Below are 17532 nucleotides of genomic sequence, written 5' to 3'. Positions count from 1 at the left end.
GCTTACTCCTGGGAGTAACCTAAAAACAAAAGTTGTACAAATGAGTGGAGACAAGTCAGAAATCAATCATTTATTTTGTTTAAATCAAAGATAACAAATAGGGTTAAAAATCAGATACTACGCAAAACAATATGTTTACAAAAACAGCCTTTTACATAATGAAATAAGGTTTATGGCAATAACAACAGATGAAATGTGAAAATGTAACTTTCCAGGATGTTTTAAATACTCCACTTCTATCTCAATCAAAAATATATCAGCTGCATTCAAAACCTGCATGACATCTGGAATCAAAATTCGTTTGACATAACAGTGGGTCATTTCTCTGAGGGAGAATCTCTTGCAATCAGTAAATTACTGCTTGCAGCTTTTAGCCCCATTAGCCATGTATCAATTAAAATGCAAATATGAGAATGAGGAAAAGTTGTCAAGCACTTAAACTGAAAAGGTATTTTGGTATAAAGCCCAAATTCTTTTACCTCATCCCATTTCCCAAAACTGCCTTTTTTTCTTTCAGATTATACAGTAATAAATGTATACAATAACCTTGTTAGATTGAGAATGTTGTCCTTATACACAGAACTGTAAGGTGCTGTGTAATCATAGAGCAGATTTAACTCCTTCCAAGTGAATGTAGCAGGACAACACGCCAAAGATGCTTTTACTTTGCTGCTTGCTGCGCCTGACGTCGCAGCAGGACATATATCTTCTCCTTGATCCAGTCTTTGTTGTACGGTTGGTATGTTTGAGTATCAGCTCTGTACCTGCATTAAAAGTAAAAAGATTTTAGAAGAAGCAAACAGCCCAGTGAATGTAAGGCTTTTTTTCTTTTTTCTGCCAGTTACTTACACAAGACAGCTCAGATCTGCCAGGTCATCAATGAAGTCAAATAACTGACTGATGTCATAAGTAATGGAGGGGCTGTTTGGATTCATCCTCTTAAGGTGTTCTTCATACATTTTGCAAACCCCTGGAAAAGAAGTGAAAGACATGCTTACTGGCAGCAAAACGGTTAAAAAATATTTCATTTGAAGGAGAATGCCAAAATCATATGTATGATCTTAAAAGGCATTTAACAAGTTATTTTATTAAATTATTTTAATATTAAATTTTTTGTTTTAATATCAATATTAACAAAAAAAAAAACAGATCCATATAGCACTTGTGCTAAGTAGGCTGAATCACACTGAATCTGTACACCTACCTCAACCTAAGACTGACAGAAATACAATAGCGTTTCAGTACAATGTAGTTTTAAATGGATAAATAAAAACTAGCTGGTCTGCAGAATATGCTGGTTTCCAGTCTTTATTTTAATCGGTTAGTGATTGCTGATTAGTTTTTTCCCTATCCTTCTGATATACAATTTCTTTGCCAATGATTAATTACCCAGTTGACAGAACATTGCCATTTTAAGGTAATGCCTCCTCTCACCAGCAAATGTTCTTCCCTAAATTTATGAGATACATTTTCCCTCACCTCCCATCACCATTACTGGTAAGCTATATGACACTATATGGGCAGATGACTGGTTGAATCATCTGTCTATCAAAGTCACAAGTGAACTTAACCAATCAGAATTACCAAACCGTCCTAATAAAAGAAATGAATGGGTCCTTTATTTATTTATACACTAGCAGAAACAGCTCTGAACTGAGTCAGTAGTTTATACTCCATTTATCCAGCGTAGCAGCTAGCACTTATTCCAAATGCCCCAATCATATCCAGCAGAACAAGTGGCATATACACCCACCTCGATCATATCATTGTTTTTATGGCCAACAACTAGTTAATATTAGGTGTAGGGGTGGGCAATATTGTCCAAAAATGATATTACAATATTTTTCTAAAATCTCTCAATAACAATATCATAGACAATATTGATGTCTCTGGCCAAACAAGAAGTCGCAGCCTCTAAAATTCTTCCAGTTTGCCTGACGGCATAAGGCGTAATGCAAAATAAAGCCCTGCTTGTAGCCAAGATTAGTCGATTAGTCATGATTACGTCGAATATTTAAATAGTCGGCAACTAATATGATAATAGATGTCATCGTTTATGTTTTGAAGCTTTGTATTTCTCTCAAAGTTGCAGCTGTACCTTTCGGCTGCTATGTCTGCCGTTCTGTCTTTGACACACGTGCAAGGTAGTGGCAATCGGGGTCAGTCGTGACATCACCGGAAAAGTTATGCCTAAATAACAGTATCATGTTGCAAGACCCATTAATAATTTGACTCAAGTGTACTGCAGCACGTAAACATGTAAAAGGTGCAGGACAGTGGTTTAACAGGTACACAGTTGAGAATTCCTACGCTAGTGCATCAGAAAAATCTGTTGTTTTTTTGTTTTGTTTTTTTTTTTACTTCATTTTTTAGCGGGTTTTGCAATATGAATTTAACAATCAGTAGAACAGAAATACAAGAAGTATAGAGTAAATACAGGAACATCACATGGGCACAGACGCTAAGTGGTTACAGAAAAAAAAAGAGGGACTTTTAAATAAGCAAATAAATGAAAAGGAATTGGGTCAATGCATCACAGTATTTTCTTTGCATTACCTAAAAGGGCTGATTTTTGTTCGTTACTGTCCTGTTTTCATCCATGTGTCTTTCAGATGTAATCTCATGGCAGGACAAGTTGTGACTGCGTGTGTAGAATGTTTCCTCCGTGACACTTCTTCGCAGGACTTACAGCATGATTTCCTTAGAGGTGTCATTTTGCTATTTCAAGTATTATGAAAGTACTGTGATCTTCAGGTCTACCAGTACGAGCATATACACAGGCTATTATTACATATAAATAGTCATGCATTAGTACCTCCACTGATGCAACTACATCTACCATTGTATTTATATTCCCACAATATATGTGTATATTTGTGTGTGTGTGCCATGAATGTATTTATTGATTTGTTTTACTCTTGTGTTTTATCCTGTAAGGTGACCTTGAGTGTCAAGAAAGGCGCCAACAAATAAAATGTATTATTATTATTATTATTATAATATATATATATATATATATATATATATATATATATATATATATATATATATATATATATATATATATATATATATATATATATATATATATATATATATATATACATATATATATAGCAGGTCCAATAAATAATCCTTACATTCCCAAATCAGCAACAGCTGAATTATTCTTATAAACAGACCTAGCTTGGAAATTACAGTGGCTAACGTCTCCGGGTGTATTTTAAGGTGGATGTGGTGGATCCAGCCACAGACGTTGCAGATTGCTGGCCTTATATTGGTCCATCTTTATTAATTTACTTTATTCATATTTAAGATTTTAGTACCCAAAAGTTACAGCGGTGCTGAAGCAACAGCTGCATTCATCCAGGCTGTTTGCCAATGTTTTGATTGAGTGCTTGTGCATTGCGGATATGTCTGTGTGTGTGACTTTACATCTGGAAAAATGACAGTAGACAAAACAGCCATTATATAAGTGATCGGACAGAGATAAGTCTCCAGTTGGACCCCCAAAAGTTGCTAAATTTGTCACTACTTCTGCTTTGAAAAAGATTCGCTATAAGGTTCTAGGAATACTCCAAATATAGCGACAGAGTCACTATGTTGGCAACACTGGGGCGCAATAACGGCGTGTCTACTTCCGGTATTTGCCCAGACTCACCATCGGAAGCTGCAGAAGTGTGCTGAACTTGGGAACAAGTGAATCAATGTTTGTTTTTTGTTTGAAGCCGAAATCAACATTCTATATATTGTACAGCCGCACCCTGCTTTTCTCTGCCATGTTTCCTTGTTCATGCTGAGCTTCACAGTGCTACACTGTACGATGTTAAACAACGTCATCGGGGTGGCAACGTGTGATCTTATGATAACACGGTATTACATTTTCTACCAGGGTCAAAAATTCTACCAGTATTACCGCAAACGATATGATATTGTACATCCCCAATAAGGTGGATGCACATAGTCATTGTATTCTCAACAATTAATGATGCAATAAACTAGAAATGCACTGATAACAGTATCAGGATTGGTCAGCAACCATGTATCTGTACTCATACTCTGTATTCATCAGAATCAGATGTACTTTATTAGTCCCAGACTGGGAAATTTCAGCAAATTTTAGTTACAGCAGCATAAATTCATAAAAGTGTTCTGAGACTAGAGAACCCAATTCCAATGCGGAAAAAAACTAGGGCTGTCAGAAGAGATTAGTCTATGGAATAACCATTTGAAAAATTTCCAGCACATTAACGCATAAACAACAAATTAATAACTCGTGGCACATTAAAATCTGAATTTGGCATTATTTAGGTGAAAAAAGCTTATTTTGCTTATCCTCCTTATTTATGAAGTTTGTGATTGTTTTTAAGCCTAGTAATTAGTTTTAATAATTAGATGGGCAGAAACAAAGTTTTTACTTCCGCCATTTTAAAATTCTGAATTTGGTATTATATTGGCGAGAGAAGCTGATTTTGGGGATACCGATGCCTTGCTACAACTGAACATAAATCCACCGAAAACTACTTTATCCACCTTATTTATAAAGATTCTGATTTTGATTCTGACCCATTTGAAATTTCACATAATTAATCACTCAATCGTCGCATCTGACATCCTAGTATACACTCCTTACCAGTTAACTGTAAGGTGATTTATTAGTATTCATATCGGCATTGGCAAGTACTCAAATGCAAATACTTGGTAGTTATACTCGGTTTGAAATAAATGTGGTATTGGTGAAACCCTACAATAAAACTTGATCAGCCTCTAAAGATCATGACTGTTTTAAAATAAACATATTTCCCTTCTTTTAAAATATAAAGTTTCACACTTACTGCTCATCCTCACTCGTCAAGCTAATGCACCAGCGAAGGCACAAGAAATAGACCCAGTGAATAGAAGGTATGCCACAACTACAAGCTTAGGATGTATGTATATGGGTAGCTTGGATTTCAGAAAACATGAATCCTCTCATTGAGACCTCGTGAATCTCATAAAGCTCTAGCTGCATTGCAATATTAAAATTTAATAGTTAATCCAATCATTTAGATTAAAAGTGAAAAGGTTAAATCCATTAAATGTTTTTTTTTCTTTTTTTATCAGTTCATTTGAATAGTTTTCTTGAAAGCTGAGAAAACATACTTTAGTAGATATGGAGAATTACGTGAAGATTTTTGTAACACCTTCAGGTTTTAAGAGGTTGTATTCAAACAAAGAACGTTTAGCTTTTACAACAACTTTTCAACTAATGTTTTAAATATGTATGGGTTAAGAGCTAATGTGAGTTTTGATAGTTTTTGTACCTATTTTCCTTATTGATAAATCCCATACAAAAGACTCAATCTAATTGTTTTAAGGGCAGATGTGGGATTTCTGAGTTATACGTTTATGCACTTGTACAATTAGGAAGTGCTCCACACATGCCAACACCATTCATTTCTTTAACGATTTCTTAAAACTATTTTCCAGAGGCTCGACAGTAACTGCAGTGTATAAAACTATTTCTAATGAATTATTTGTAGCGGTATAGAAAATGAATGAATTGTTTATAGTATTTGGGGAAAAACACTTTTCTTTACTTTATCTTTTGATAAATGCTGGTTACTTTAAATGCATGATAAGCTACAAACCATGAAAACTAAGGTTAAACGGTGTTCAAACAGCTGAGTATCGTAGCAGCAACTTATGGTTTACAATAAAGGGGGGTGACAATAAGGGTATCATTATTTATTGACATGAAAAAGTTTGTAAAAGACTTACCTTCCATGCACTCGTTGACTGACTCGTAGTCAGCATACGTGCGACCCTCTGGTCTCTTGGTTGGCTGGACAAGCAAAATGGTGTGCGACTGTCAAATAAAATGTAATAATTAAAACCAAGTAATGAAGTTCAGTTTCTATCACACAAAAATAATTATTAGTTATGTTTTTGATTATATATTGTTTTATTTCTCTAAAAAAATAACCTGGAAGAACGCTGGTCATTTAGCAACAAACCACTGCCTATCAGCAATGTCGTTACCACTGCTATGCCAACACTGAATTGTAGGAGTAAAATTCTGTCTAACGTGGTTTTATCCATTTAGATATGGGATATATAAAGAAGATTTAACAAGAGAACGACGTCAAAACTCAATGAATGGCTACATAAGAAATGGAACAAAATACACGTTTGGAACGAGTACCAACGATTAGCATTAGCGTTTGTTAGCTTAGCTAAGACAGAATTGAGCTTGTATGGGAATTATTGCCTTTTTAAAGTTGGGTCAAAGCACACTTACCATTTTTGTGCTCACCACAGACTCTGTCTATTTACGGAAAAAGAAAACACAAAAAATCTCTCTTTTACTTCTCAAATCAACGTGCAAAATTTTACTGCTTCTAGAAAAATATTCGAGGAAGTGACGACAAAACATTTCCGGCTGTTAAGGGAAGTGCATTCAAAATAAAACATTATTCAACATAAAAGTCAGAGGGATTCTTTGCTTTTAAACGTGGAACCAACTCATGGAAATAAATTGTGTTTATTGTTTTTTTTATAAGATATAACACTTATTGATTGAAACTGTTTATCAGTACATTTTTAAATTTCCACTCTGGGAGTAATTTAAGCATTTCTGATTCTAATTCTAAAATCAAAATCCTTACTAAAAAGTCTACCCAGCCATTGGATTTTCATTGCCAACACATTGACATAGTTGCCTGATGGCTTATTACTGTTCATTAATCCATAGCGACAGGCAAGCTGTTTTGTTCATCACAGCCTCTTTTGCAAAGTATTGTGCTCCTAAAAATTTGAAACCCTGTTAAAGTTTAAATCAAGTTGATGATGGAGTACAATATTTTACATGTAGTTTAAATAAGAATTCATTTGATCATGCTTTATAGTTTCAACACAAAAGTTCAATAAAAGCATATCATATTTAAGTAAATTAAGCCTTTAAAGCACTGGGACAGAAGACAGACACACATGAATCACAACAAAACAGTTGCAAGGAAACCAGATAAAAGAACCTTTATTATTTAGATTTATTATTTAACTAACACAAGTATTAGATTTTAATCCTGAACAGTGAAGCAAAATTCACATTTTAATATAATGAGCACCACAAAGATGTACAAAGATTAATAAAAAAAAGAGAGAGAGAGAGAGAGAGAGGGAAATTAGGAAATCAGAACCAAAAGATTATATTACTATACTGTATATTATTCCTAAACATTTTCAAGAAAACTCTATGCTGAAGTTGGGTGTTTATTTGTAAATACAGATTGTGTCTGCTTTTACAAAACATATTTGTGTGCATCTTATATGTCAACACAATTTTCAGACAGATGAAAAATTACAGGGAATAAAAACAGTATTACTTATTAATAACTTATTAAGATGTTGGGCTACCTGAACAGCTTCAGAGTGCCTTGGCATGACTGGAAAAGTTGATTTAACTCTAGTGTAAGGATCAGTTTTTCTAAAATACATTATCCTGTTTGATGTTTTCAGATACACAGAATTGCCTATCTAAATTGTAAAATTTAATTTCCCTCTCTGTAGAGCCAATAGTTAATCTTTTTTTTCCCTTTAATTTGTCATCTATCTATGCATATGTGTCCAAGTATCATGTGATTTGCTTCATCAAGGAGGTTTGTCAGCTATCTTGCTCGCTGGAGACGTGAGCGTTGAGCCCTTGCTCTCGCAATGCCACCAAGTGAGCCTCTCGTTTGGTTCACCCTACGAGATGTGGATGGAAGCCCCCTTCTCACATCCCCACACTCTCTCTGGCAGGCATCCATTGACATAAAGTTATTGGCATTGCCATGGCAGCCTCCATACCAGAACTCTGTACATTTGCCATTGCGGGAGTCATAGGTGAACCGCACAGTCCAAGTATCACAAGGACCATCATCGCGAGGCAGGGAGCATACATTGCCAGAGGATGGATCTGCAGGGAGCAATGGGTGTTGCTGTTTTGAAGAGAAAAAAAAGGGACAAGTACATTTTCCTGTAGGTTTGTTAAAAAAACATAGAAATACCCAGAAGATCTAACAGACAAACAGGGGAGTCATATTTACAATGCAAATCCATCATTTTTACTACTCTCAAAATTTCAGACAACTTGCACAAAGTGAAGTAAAAAAAAAAAAAAGAAAGAAAAAGATAAAATATGCACAACTGAGCCTGAACATTTTTGTCCACTTCTTTAAATGGAGCTTTCTATTATATTTATACTTTTAGAACTGAGGCCAAGATAATATAGGTGTTATGTTATGTTCTCAGGGCCATAGAATAGAATCATAAAACCATTTTAACTGACTGAGATGTACATTATTAAGTAGTTGATCTTTAACTTGTAAAATCAGTTTTTAGTTTGAGCTATTTACTGATTTGAGTGAGTTTACTGAATTAAGGTGAAAGGAGATTTGCTTCTTACCTCTGTTGTCTGATACTCAGGACATCCAGCCCTTCCAGATCCTTGAGCTGTTGTCACACCATCCAAACAACAGCCAAACCTAAGAACAGTTTTTAGTGTTAGAAACCATTCAGACACTAAACCTCCCATCAGTTTAATTAATGTCATTTACTGGTTTAAGAAAGGGAAGAATGGGATCTAGGAAGACTGCCACCTGCTGCGAACACAGTCATCTTGTGAGCAGCCACGGTTCCTGGGTCCAGTTGCAGGGGTATTGCCATCAGGACAACACCCAAATAGTGACTGTGCACAGCGAGGACCCACTACAGGAGGGTAGAGATCACGGCCACTCTGTGTGTCCAGCCTCGAAGCTAAAACAAGTAAACAAAGACAAAGTCAAAATTCTGCTACTGTGCATGTTATTAACTTGCCAAAATACTTTATGTGTTTATTACTTTTAAGAAGATTTAGAAACACATTTTATGGAAGTTATGTTAACTTGTTTTTTGTTTTGTTTGTTTATTAGCATATGAATATGAACTTAAAGAATATGGTATTGACTGAAAGACAAAAAAAAGATGAAGAATGGAAATATAGTAAAACCAGGGTCTAGACATTGACAATTGCAACATAGATTGTGAGAATGTATCCTATTTTTTATGGACATTTGTTTGACAAAAACTGTAATAAAAGAACACATTTGTTATTCCAAATTCTTTGTGCATCTGTTGTTTCTGCTTTGGCTACACACACTCTATATATATGAAACAGTTACATGGTAAAATGAGAATAACAAAACAAAATGGAGAAAAGTATCACTTCCACAAACCTTTCTCACATAACATACCTGGGGGTCCTCCTGGAACATGAGGGACAAATCCTCTTATGGGGCTTCCACCTGCCTCTGGGGCTTGAATACTTGGAACCACTAGAGAGAAGAAAGTTAAAGTAAAGGAAAAAAAAACAAAGAAAAACAAACAGCAGCAACAATAACAAAACAACAGATATAGTCACCATTTCAACTCACTTTGTGCTCTATGGCAGGGCTGTATGTTGCATGTCTCCACTGAAGTGGGTTTGATAGCTAATCCACATCGATCCTCAGGATAAGGGTTCAGATCTATATCAAAACATTCAACCTTCCTCTCTCTCACACCACCACCACAGCTTCTAGAGCACTAAGGAGACAAATGGGAGAGATATTTAGAGTTGTTAGGACAATAAGAAGTAATTTTGCAATCCAAAAGACATTTCTTCACTACCTACCAATCCATACTCAGTCACATGCCAGGAAATTTGAGTGTGACAGGCAGGTCTGCGGCAGGCCTGGACAGATGGAGGCCGTGCCAGTCCTCTACAGGCCTGGTCGGGAAGATATTCCCCAGATGGTCCAATACAAAACACCTCCCTCGTCTGCTGTCCTTCCCCACAGGTCACTGAACACTGACAATCAAATGCAACAACAATTCAGTCTTGTCGAATTTTGATTAGTATGCTGCTGTTAAATTCTGAGCAGCTTTAAAGTAAAAAGGATAATCATATAAAGCAAGACTAATAATGTAAACCTCTGTGTCATAGCTAAACCATTAAAGTTTCCAGCTGGAAGATACAAACCACACTGAAGCTGGAGACACTGTACTCTGGAGTACATGGATGTGTGTTGCAGGCCTGCTGACTTAATGGCCTCTGTAGGCGCTGAGCAATGCAGTAAGACTCGTCCACCACATGAGGGTTTGTTGGATCCTGGGCAAAACACTCCACAGTGCGAAACTGCATGCCTCCATTACAGGTGGCAGAGCACTCGCTAAAGACACCAGTCCTGTAGATGTATGTGACTGTCTCTCTTGGAGGAGATGCGATGGGTGCAACAGAGTGAACAGAGTTGCTGTCATTATCCACACCAATAAACCCTCTGTGGGCCGTTACCTAATAAAGGACAAATTATAGTAATTGGTATGATTTAATCATTAAAACATCCTAAATGTAATGTTTGCACATGAATTGTGCGAGTCCAAAATATCCCAAGCTGAAAAGTCATGTATTTGAAAATATTCTGCACTGATTAATTTGTGTCTTTTGAAGTTTCTTATTGTGCTGTTATACAAAACATATCACCAGCATGTGGAAATCAGAGGTTTTATGAGAACTGCTGTGTGGAACAAACAGAGGGAGAGTAAATCTACTTGTTTCTGGTAACTTTATCACACATAAACAGCATATCAAGAGAGGAAATAGTATTTACAGGGTAATTTGTGTTTTTTATGACAAAAAACTCTGATTTGCTATTTACAACATGATAGATATTTAATAGAAAAACAGATTATTGCAATAATGTTGAAAATATATAAACCAAGGGTTACACTTCCTGTCCTTTAATTTGCTAGTAAGGGTAAAGCTATAAAACTACAGGAACCCACATAGCTTAAGTTTAAAAGTAAAATGATCCACCCTTCTGGGGAAAGCCCACATCTTTCAAGCTGAATAAGTCTAGATTTGCATTTTGGCTTTCTATTAGACTGCAAAATGTGCATTTTCCAAAGCTTAAGCCAACCAAGCTAATACAATTTCTACCCCAGTCGTTTGGTACTCCGGACATCCAGCTCTTCCGAATCCTTGAGCATGTGTAACTCCATCCAAACAACAGCCATACCTAAGAAGAAGAGACATCTATCAGTGCATGAAACACATCACTGTCAGCAGTTTATGTCATGTCATATGTTGGTTTTATGGATCCAGGAAGCATGTAACCTGCTGCGAACACAATCATGTGATAAGCAGCCCCGGTTTCCAGGTCCAGTTGCACGGGTTTGGCCATCAGGACAGCAGCCATGTGCTGACTGTTCACAGCGTGGACTCATCGCTGGAGGGTAGAGGCTATGCACACTGTTTGGGTCTGACCTTGAAGCTTAAGTGGGAAAACACAGATGAGATCAAGCATATGATTACTGCACATGTTGTAGACAATGTATGCATGGTGTATACATAGTCCTATTTTTTAGTATAGTCTTTTTCAGGGTATTTTTTACAACATGGACACACCCATCAGCAACAAAATAGTAAAGAAGTAATACTGGCTCTGGGTTTGTGAGTTAGAAACATGAAAGGAATGAAAAAGTGGTGCAATCATGGTCTAGACAGCAGCAATTATAACATAATATGTCTGTGTATCTTCTGTATGGCATGAAAACAAATTCATCCAAAAATGATTTGTGGGTTAACGACAACTATATGGACTCCAGCACAATTATTCAGCTCTCAATGCATTATACTCTACATGCAACATGAGCTGAATAATTTAGCTGGTGATTGTGCACGACTGCACATTAATTTATCACATTTTCTGCATGTTTTTTTTTTTACTGTACACTTCTGTATTGGCTAAACATACCAGTCACAACATGCTTAAGCGTAATAACAAGAAAACAAAATGGAGAAAAGTATCACTTCTACAAACATTTCTCACATAACATACCTGGGATTTCTCCTGGAACATGAGGGACAAATCCTCTTATGGGGCTTCCACCTGCCTCTGGGTCTTGAATACTTGGAACCACTAGAGAGAAGAAAGATAAAGTAAAGAAGAAAAAAACAAACAAACAAACAAGAGCAACAATAACAAAACAACAGATATAGTCACCATGTCAACTCACTTTGTGCTCTATGGCAGGGCTGTATGTTGCATGTCTCCACTGAAGTGGGTTTGATAGCTAATCCACATCGATCCTCAGGATAAGGGTTCAGATCTGTATCAAAACATTCGACCTTCCTCTCTCTCACACCACCACCACAGCTTCTAGAGCACTAAGGAGACAAATGGGAGAGACATTTAGAGATACTAGAACACTAAAGCCTGGTACACACATAACGATCATCGTGAGATTTCCCTGTCCAATTACCATTTGGTCTGTGGTGTGTTTCGAGCCGATTTGTCCTGATAATCCAGCCTGAAACAGGTCGTACCCGACAATCGGAAATACTGAACATGTTCAATATTTCAGACCCGATTTCTGAGTAACGCAGACGACTCGTGCATTCTGACTGTGTGGATGGTGACATGGTACGGAATGTAGCCATTTAGAGAGCGAGCTGGCTGGGGAACAAGGAAGTAAATAAAGTCCATTTTTCACGCTGTCTCCAGTCTTATTTATTTCAGTTCTGGCTTTTCCTGTTAGCAATAGTCCCAAGACCACCATGATTCCCTCGTCCTATATATCCCCTTCCATGCTGTGTGTTGTGTTTTCCGATTGTTACTATGTTTCTTCTTCTTCGTTTTTTACCGGTTGTTGCTATGGTTCTTCTTGTATGTTTTGACATTTGTCCAGCTCGGAGGACTAGATTGTACATGAGTTGCGGGATAGCATCGTTATGTGTGTGTTGTTCTGTGATTAGATTATAAGTGCACACCACACACATTATGATCAAAACTGTTTAATGTCTAATTTTTAATCTTCAAGTGTTTTATCTCAAACTGATAAAAAATCTCAGAAGATTAAAAAAATCGTTATGTGAGTACGAGGTGATTTTGCAATCCAAAAGACATTTCTTCACTACCTACCAATCCATACTCAGTCACATGCCAGGAAATTTGAGTGTGACAGGCAGGTCTGCGGCAGGCCTGGACAGATGGAGGCCGTGCCAGTCCTCGACAGGCCTGGTCGGGAAGATGTTCCCCAGATGGTCCAATACAAAACACCTCCCTCGTCTGCTGTCCTTCCCCACACGTCACTGAACACTGACAATCAAATGCAACAACAACTAGTTGGTGCATAGCTTTATTACTGCCACATCAATTTAGATATCATATCTTTATTGGTATAGTTAAATGAGAACAAAGCTTAGGCAATTGGTATACTTATTTGATACTGGAAAGAAACTGTGTCAGTTCTAAATACAGTAAAATATTATTGAGATATTTGTAATGTTCTTGGCTTTAATGGAACAGTATTAAGAAAAAAATTGTATGGCTTTTAAAATATAGATATTCCCTGCTGTGCTACAGCAGGTTATACAAACCACACTGAAGCTGGAGACACTGTACTCTGGAGTGCATGGATGCATGTTGCAGGCTTGCTGACTTCGTGGCCTCTGTAGTCGCTGGATGATGCAGTGAGACTCGTCCACCACATGAGGGTTTGTTGGATCCTGAACCAAACACTCCACAGTACGAAACTGCATGCCTCCACTGCAGGTGGCAGAGCACTCGCTAAAGACACCAGTCCTGTAGATGTATGTGAATGTCTCTCTTGGATGAGGGGCAACAGCAACAGGAGCAGCAGAGTGAGCAGAGATTGTGTCGTTATCTAGGCCCATAAACTCTGCATGGGTCAAAAGCTGAAAAGACATAAATACATATGTGATTTAATCATGAAAAACACACACACACAACTACAGTTTCTGAGAAAAGGCAAAGAAATTATATTCTGTTGTAAGACAGGTTGGATCTTAATTCCAATCTCACCCTGCAGACACCGTCCACACAGATATCAGTGCGTCCTACGTAGCATGGAGTCCCATCCACCACTGCTGGTCTGTGTCGGTAGAAAAAATTTTGTCCTCTTGGGACACAGTTCAGCTCACATGGGTTGGATGCTAGAATATCGAAGATACAGCTATTACAAACTTAGATCAGATGTTTTCATATTTCCTATAGCTTCCGAACCAACTTGACATCACTCCATAATGGAACATTTATAAAACTGATATCTTGCTAAATTTAGAAAATCCTGATACTTCTAAATAAGTCAAGAAATGTGGTAAAAAAAAAAAAAAAGTCTCCAACAGATCATGTACCTCCATAGTAAGGCACCCATGTGTGGCGTTTTCGTTGAAAGTCCATTCTGTCAAATTCAGAGCACTGCTCCTCCCTAAAATCTTTCGATCCAACTGGGCATGCCTGACATGTCAGAAAATGTTCCATACTGCATGAGCAAAACATGACACAAGGTTTGCTGTGTGGATATATTTATTAAAAGGATAAAGGATATTTACATGTGTATTACAGGTGCGGAAGGATTTGGAGGATCCTATACAGTTGTTTCCTCCATCTGTCCTGCAGGAAAAAAAATGGAGTTAGCTGAAAAATCTTATGCAGATTTTCATAGAAGATTTATTTTTCTATCTTCTATGACCTACCTTGAAGTAATACATGTTCTGGTTCTCATTGCCACTCCTGTGCCACAAGAACGGCTGCAGGGCCCATAGGCCCCAAACTCTCCCCAGTAGTCATTGACTGGCTGTGTTAGCTAACAGGGGGGAAAAAAAGAAGAAGAAGAAGAAGAAGAAAAAAAAAAACAGCAGTAAAACAAAAAGTTGCTCCTTCGCTGGAACACTGAGTGCTGTCATCACCACATCATACCACCACCACAAAACCCTGACACACACTGAGTTTAGACGAGACACTCTAAAATAGAAACTGGAACTCAAGGCCACAAACCAACCTCTTTATGTTGCATAACATGTTTATTTACTGACAATATATACTGACATATGAACAGCATTAGTGTTGGCACAAGAGCAAGGACACCATTAAACATTTGAGTAACAACATCCTGCAGTGTTATTGTCATTGAAGCTTTTGGATGTAAAATGAGTTTAAGGTATGTAAGTATAGACTAAACAAATCAACCTTTTGGCCATTTGAGAATATTCTCACAGACTCAATGAGACCATTTCATGATTAAGCTGGAGCTTTTCTTTCTTTCTTTCTTTCTTTCTTTCTTTCTTTCTTTCTTTCTTTCTTTCTTTCTTGTAGATTTTAAATTGGATGGAATTTGAATTGCTTTATAAGATTCTGTTCTGGCTGTCAAGCTGGGGTATGGAGTTTGCATGTTCTTTGTCTGCGTTATTTATTTATTTATTTGTTTGTTTATTTATTTATTTATTTTTTTTACCCTATACAGACATTTATGTTATTTAAATCATAATTACAGGTGTGAGCGTAATTTGCATGGTTGACTGTTTCTCTGTGTGTTTCGACTACATAGCAGTGTTTTTTTCTGTAAAACATCTTAGTGCCTCATACAAAACCAACAACACACAAAAACAGACAAAAGCAAAAAAAAAAAAAAAAAAAACAACAACAACAACAACAAAAACACAAGTTACAGTTGTGATGATTACACAGATTGCCACAAACCTGTAGCCTGTGTAGTGATTAACAAACAACCTGCAACATTCAGTGTTTGGGTGTTCAGCACTTTGGTCAGTGCTTTATAAACAAAGTTGGCTTGGCTTGATCTGCTACTAGAAACAGATCATGGTCTAAATGACAGCTATGGTCACATATGCTTTCCCTCCATTTTCCTGGTTAGCACGGTGACAATCCCCAACGCTGCTGCACAAACAAATTAACTATTTGTGCAGCAGCGATGGGGATGACGATGGTACTTTACTCCTCTTTTAGAAAAAAATGCTAATGCTTAGAGGAAAACACTATGTAAACAAGCTCTAATGGAATTGTGGCCAGACTGAGAAAACTGGAAGTATTTTATTGTCATTTAAAAGAATAGAATGATGAACTGAGTTAAACTAATATAATCTAATCTTCAGCTGAGCAAAATTAATGTCACTAAATTGTTCAGAATTAATGGTGAAAAGTTTTGCAGTGCATATCTTTGCAATTTCCATCTATACCAAGGAACTTAATACTTAAATAGACAGTAAATTAGTGCAAGGTCATTATCAGTTCTGAACTCATTATCAATGCTTTACTGACCGTAAAAGCAGGAACAGCCAGCAGGTGTAGGATGCCCAGGACTTGCAGGATGCTCATGTTCACTAAAAGCCACTGTTGAACAACGGGTGCAGTTACTGAATATCTCAACTTTTAGTGAAAATATTTAAAAAAACACACACATATAATTTGATTTACATAAAATAGAACTGTAATTAGGTTAGTGATTTCTTTCATAATGTTTATAAGCAACAAATATGCAAGAAATGATTGAAAACATACATCAACAAAACTAAATAAACCTTTATGTTGACTAACCTTGTCCAGGAGAATCCTCAACCGGTAGATCAGTAGCACAGATGGATGTGCACCTCTGAGGAGAAGGTAGGCACTGACACCCAGCTTTCTATCTCCCACCCACCCCCTTTACACTCATCAAAACCACAGCCCATGAAGTGTCGGATTTCAACCACACATTGAGACATGGCTTGCCTGTTTTTTTTATTTTTTGTTTTGTTTTTCCCCCCCAAAAAAGAGTTATACTTATGTCTCTCTCTGTCTGTCTCTATAATATATACATATACGTGTGTGTGTGTGTGTGTGTGTGTGTGGATGGGATTCATAGTGTACACAAACAAAATATTTACACAATTAATTACTATTTAAAAATACCCATCAAGCATTCCAGAGACCCACTTAAATGAGATTTAAAAGCCTTAAGCTTTTCATTATTTTTCTGTCATTTTTTGTCATTTTTACAGGCTACAGACCATTGATTGGTCCTTTCACACATCCCGTAACCACTAAATACAGACGGATACGTCACAGCAGTAGGGCTGGTGGGAGGTAAACACTGCCTTTAGGCTCTGGTCAGTTTAATTTTAGACAGAAACCACGGTGGAGCATGCCTGGATGCAAGCAGAGTATGAAAAAAAAAGGGAATGAGAGGAGAGCAACAACTTGTGCCAGATTTTAAGAAAATCCAAAGTTATTCAAGTTGAGAGAGAAGATATGATACTGTTGTCTTATTATACGTGCCTGTGTGGCAGACAAAATAATCACCAGCACCAGCTGGATCTTTGTTTAGTCATCACATGACAATGACTAAACAAGACAGGAGACTTGTTTACAGCAGCAGACCAAGCTGTTCTTTTGTTAGATTCACAATTCTTTGTTTTTTTTTCAACTTAATTTATTATCATATATAGTGATACAGATGCAAGAGTATTACAAATGTTCTTTCAGTGAATGTGGCTGTCAGACACAGATCTAAAAATAACAATCTTCAAAACAAATACCATTCAAAGATCTCACTAAAGCTTCAAACCACAACATCTCCAAACCAATCCCATCCAAATTGTATCTCACACACCCAAAGCCAAAACCACCACCCCACACAGTCTTTTTTCCCTCCACAATTAAAAACAAAGTTCCTTTCTGTCTTTCAGAGCTGCCG

The 17532-nt window shown here is 36.9% G+C and overlaps 2 protein-coding genes across 3 annotated transcripts; both read right to left on the bottom strand.

Moving 5' to 3' along the window:
- Window positions 1–55: 55 nt before the first annotated feature.
- Window positions 56–6416, bottom strand: LOC121634123 (enhancer of rudimentary homolog). Its single transcript, XM_041976615.1, has 4 exons — window positions 6281–6416; window positions 5761–5848; window positions 850–970; window positions 56–764 (listed from the first exon to the last, which is right to left on the bottom strand). The coding sequence occupies exons 1-4, from the start codon at window positions 6281–6283 to the stop codon at window positions 662–664; spliced, it is 315 nt and encodes a 104-aa protein (XP_041832549.1). The 5' UTR covers window positions 6284–6416; the 3' UTR covers window positions 56–661.
- A 655-nt stretch (window positions 6417–7071) lies between these two features.
- On the bottom strand, window positions 7072–16452 carry paplnb (papilin b, proteoglycan-like sulfated glycoprotein). Of its 2 annotated transcripts, none has more exons than XM_041976832.1 (19): window positions 16395–16452; window positions 16119–16190; window positions 14537–14646; window positions 14393–14453; window positions 14195–14297; window positions 13863–13993; window positions 13418–13735; window positions 12960–13136; window positions 12055–12205; window positions 11877–11957; window positions 11153–11309; window positions 10976–11054; window positions 10019–10330; window positions 9671–9847; window positions 9432–9582; window positions 9252–9332; window positions 8619–8775; window positions 8426–8504; window positions 7072–7958 (listed from the first exon to the last, which is right to left on the bottom strand). In XM_041976832.1, exons 2-19 carry the CDS (start codon window positions 16173–16175, stop codon window positions 7647–7649), a joined length of 2694 nt encoding a protein of 897 aa, XP_041832766.1. In that variant the 5' UTR covers window positions 16176–16190; window positions 16395–16452; the 3' UTR covers window positions 7072–7646. The 2 variants fall into 2 exon arrangements, with proteins under 2 accessions (XP_041832766.1, XP_041832767.1); XM_041976833.1 differs by having other exon boundaries at window positions 11153–11297.
- Between the last annotated feature and the right edge of the window lie 1080 nt (window positions 16453–17532).

The sequence above is a fragment of the Melanotaenia boesemani genome, chromosome 22, assembly GCF_017639745.1.
Source record: "Melanotaenia boesemani isolate fMelBoe1 chromosome 22, fMelBoe1.pri, whole genome shotgun sequence".
In the NCBI taxonomy this organism is placed as follows: domain Eukaryota; kingdom Metazoa; phylum Chordata; class Actinopteri; order Atheriniformes; family Melanotaeniidae; genus Melanotaenia; species Melanotaenia boesemani.
Note: the sequence above shows the minus strand (reverse complement) of the source record. Positions and strands in the feature narration are given on the sequence as shown.

Coding starts and splice junctions, on each gene's coding strand:
- paplnb (XM_041976832.1), bottom strand. CDS start 16,175: ATGAGCATCCTGCAAGTCCTGGGCATCCTACACCTGCTGGCTGTTCCT. Junction 14,454..14,536: donor AGAACATGTATTACTTCAAG/GTAGGTCATAGA, acceptor TTTTTCCTGCAG/GACAGATGGAGGAAACAACT. Junction 11,055..11,152: donor CATGATTGTGTTCGCAGCAG/GTTACATGCTTC, acceptor TCTTCTTCTTAG/GTATGGCTGTTGTTTGGATG.
- LOC121634123 (XM_041976615.1), bottom strand. Junction 971..5,760: donor AGTCAACGAGTGCATGGAAG/GTAAGTCTTTTA, acceptor CTTCTTTTCCAG/GGGTTTGCAAAATGTATGAA. Junction 765..849: donor GCAGATCTGAGCTGTCTTGT/GTAAGTAACTGG, acceptor CTTTTAATGCAG/GTACAGAGCTGATACTCAAA.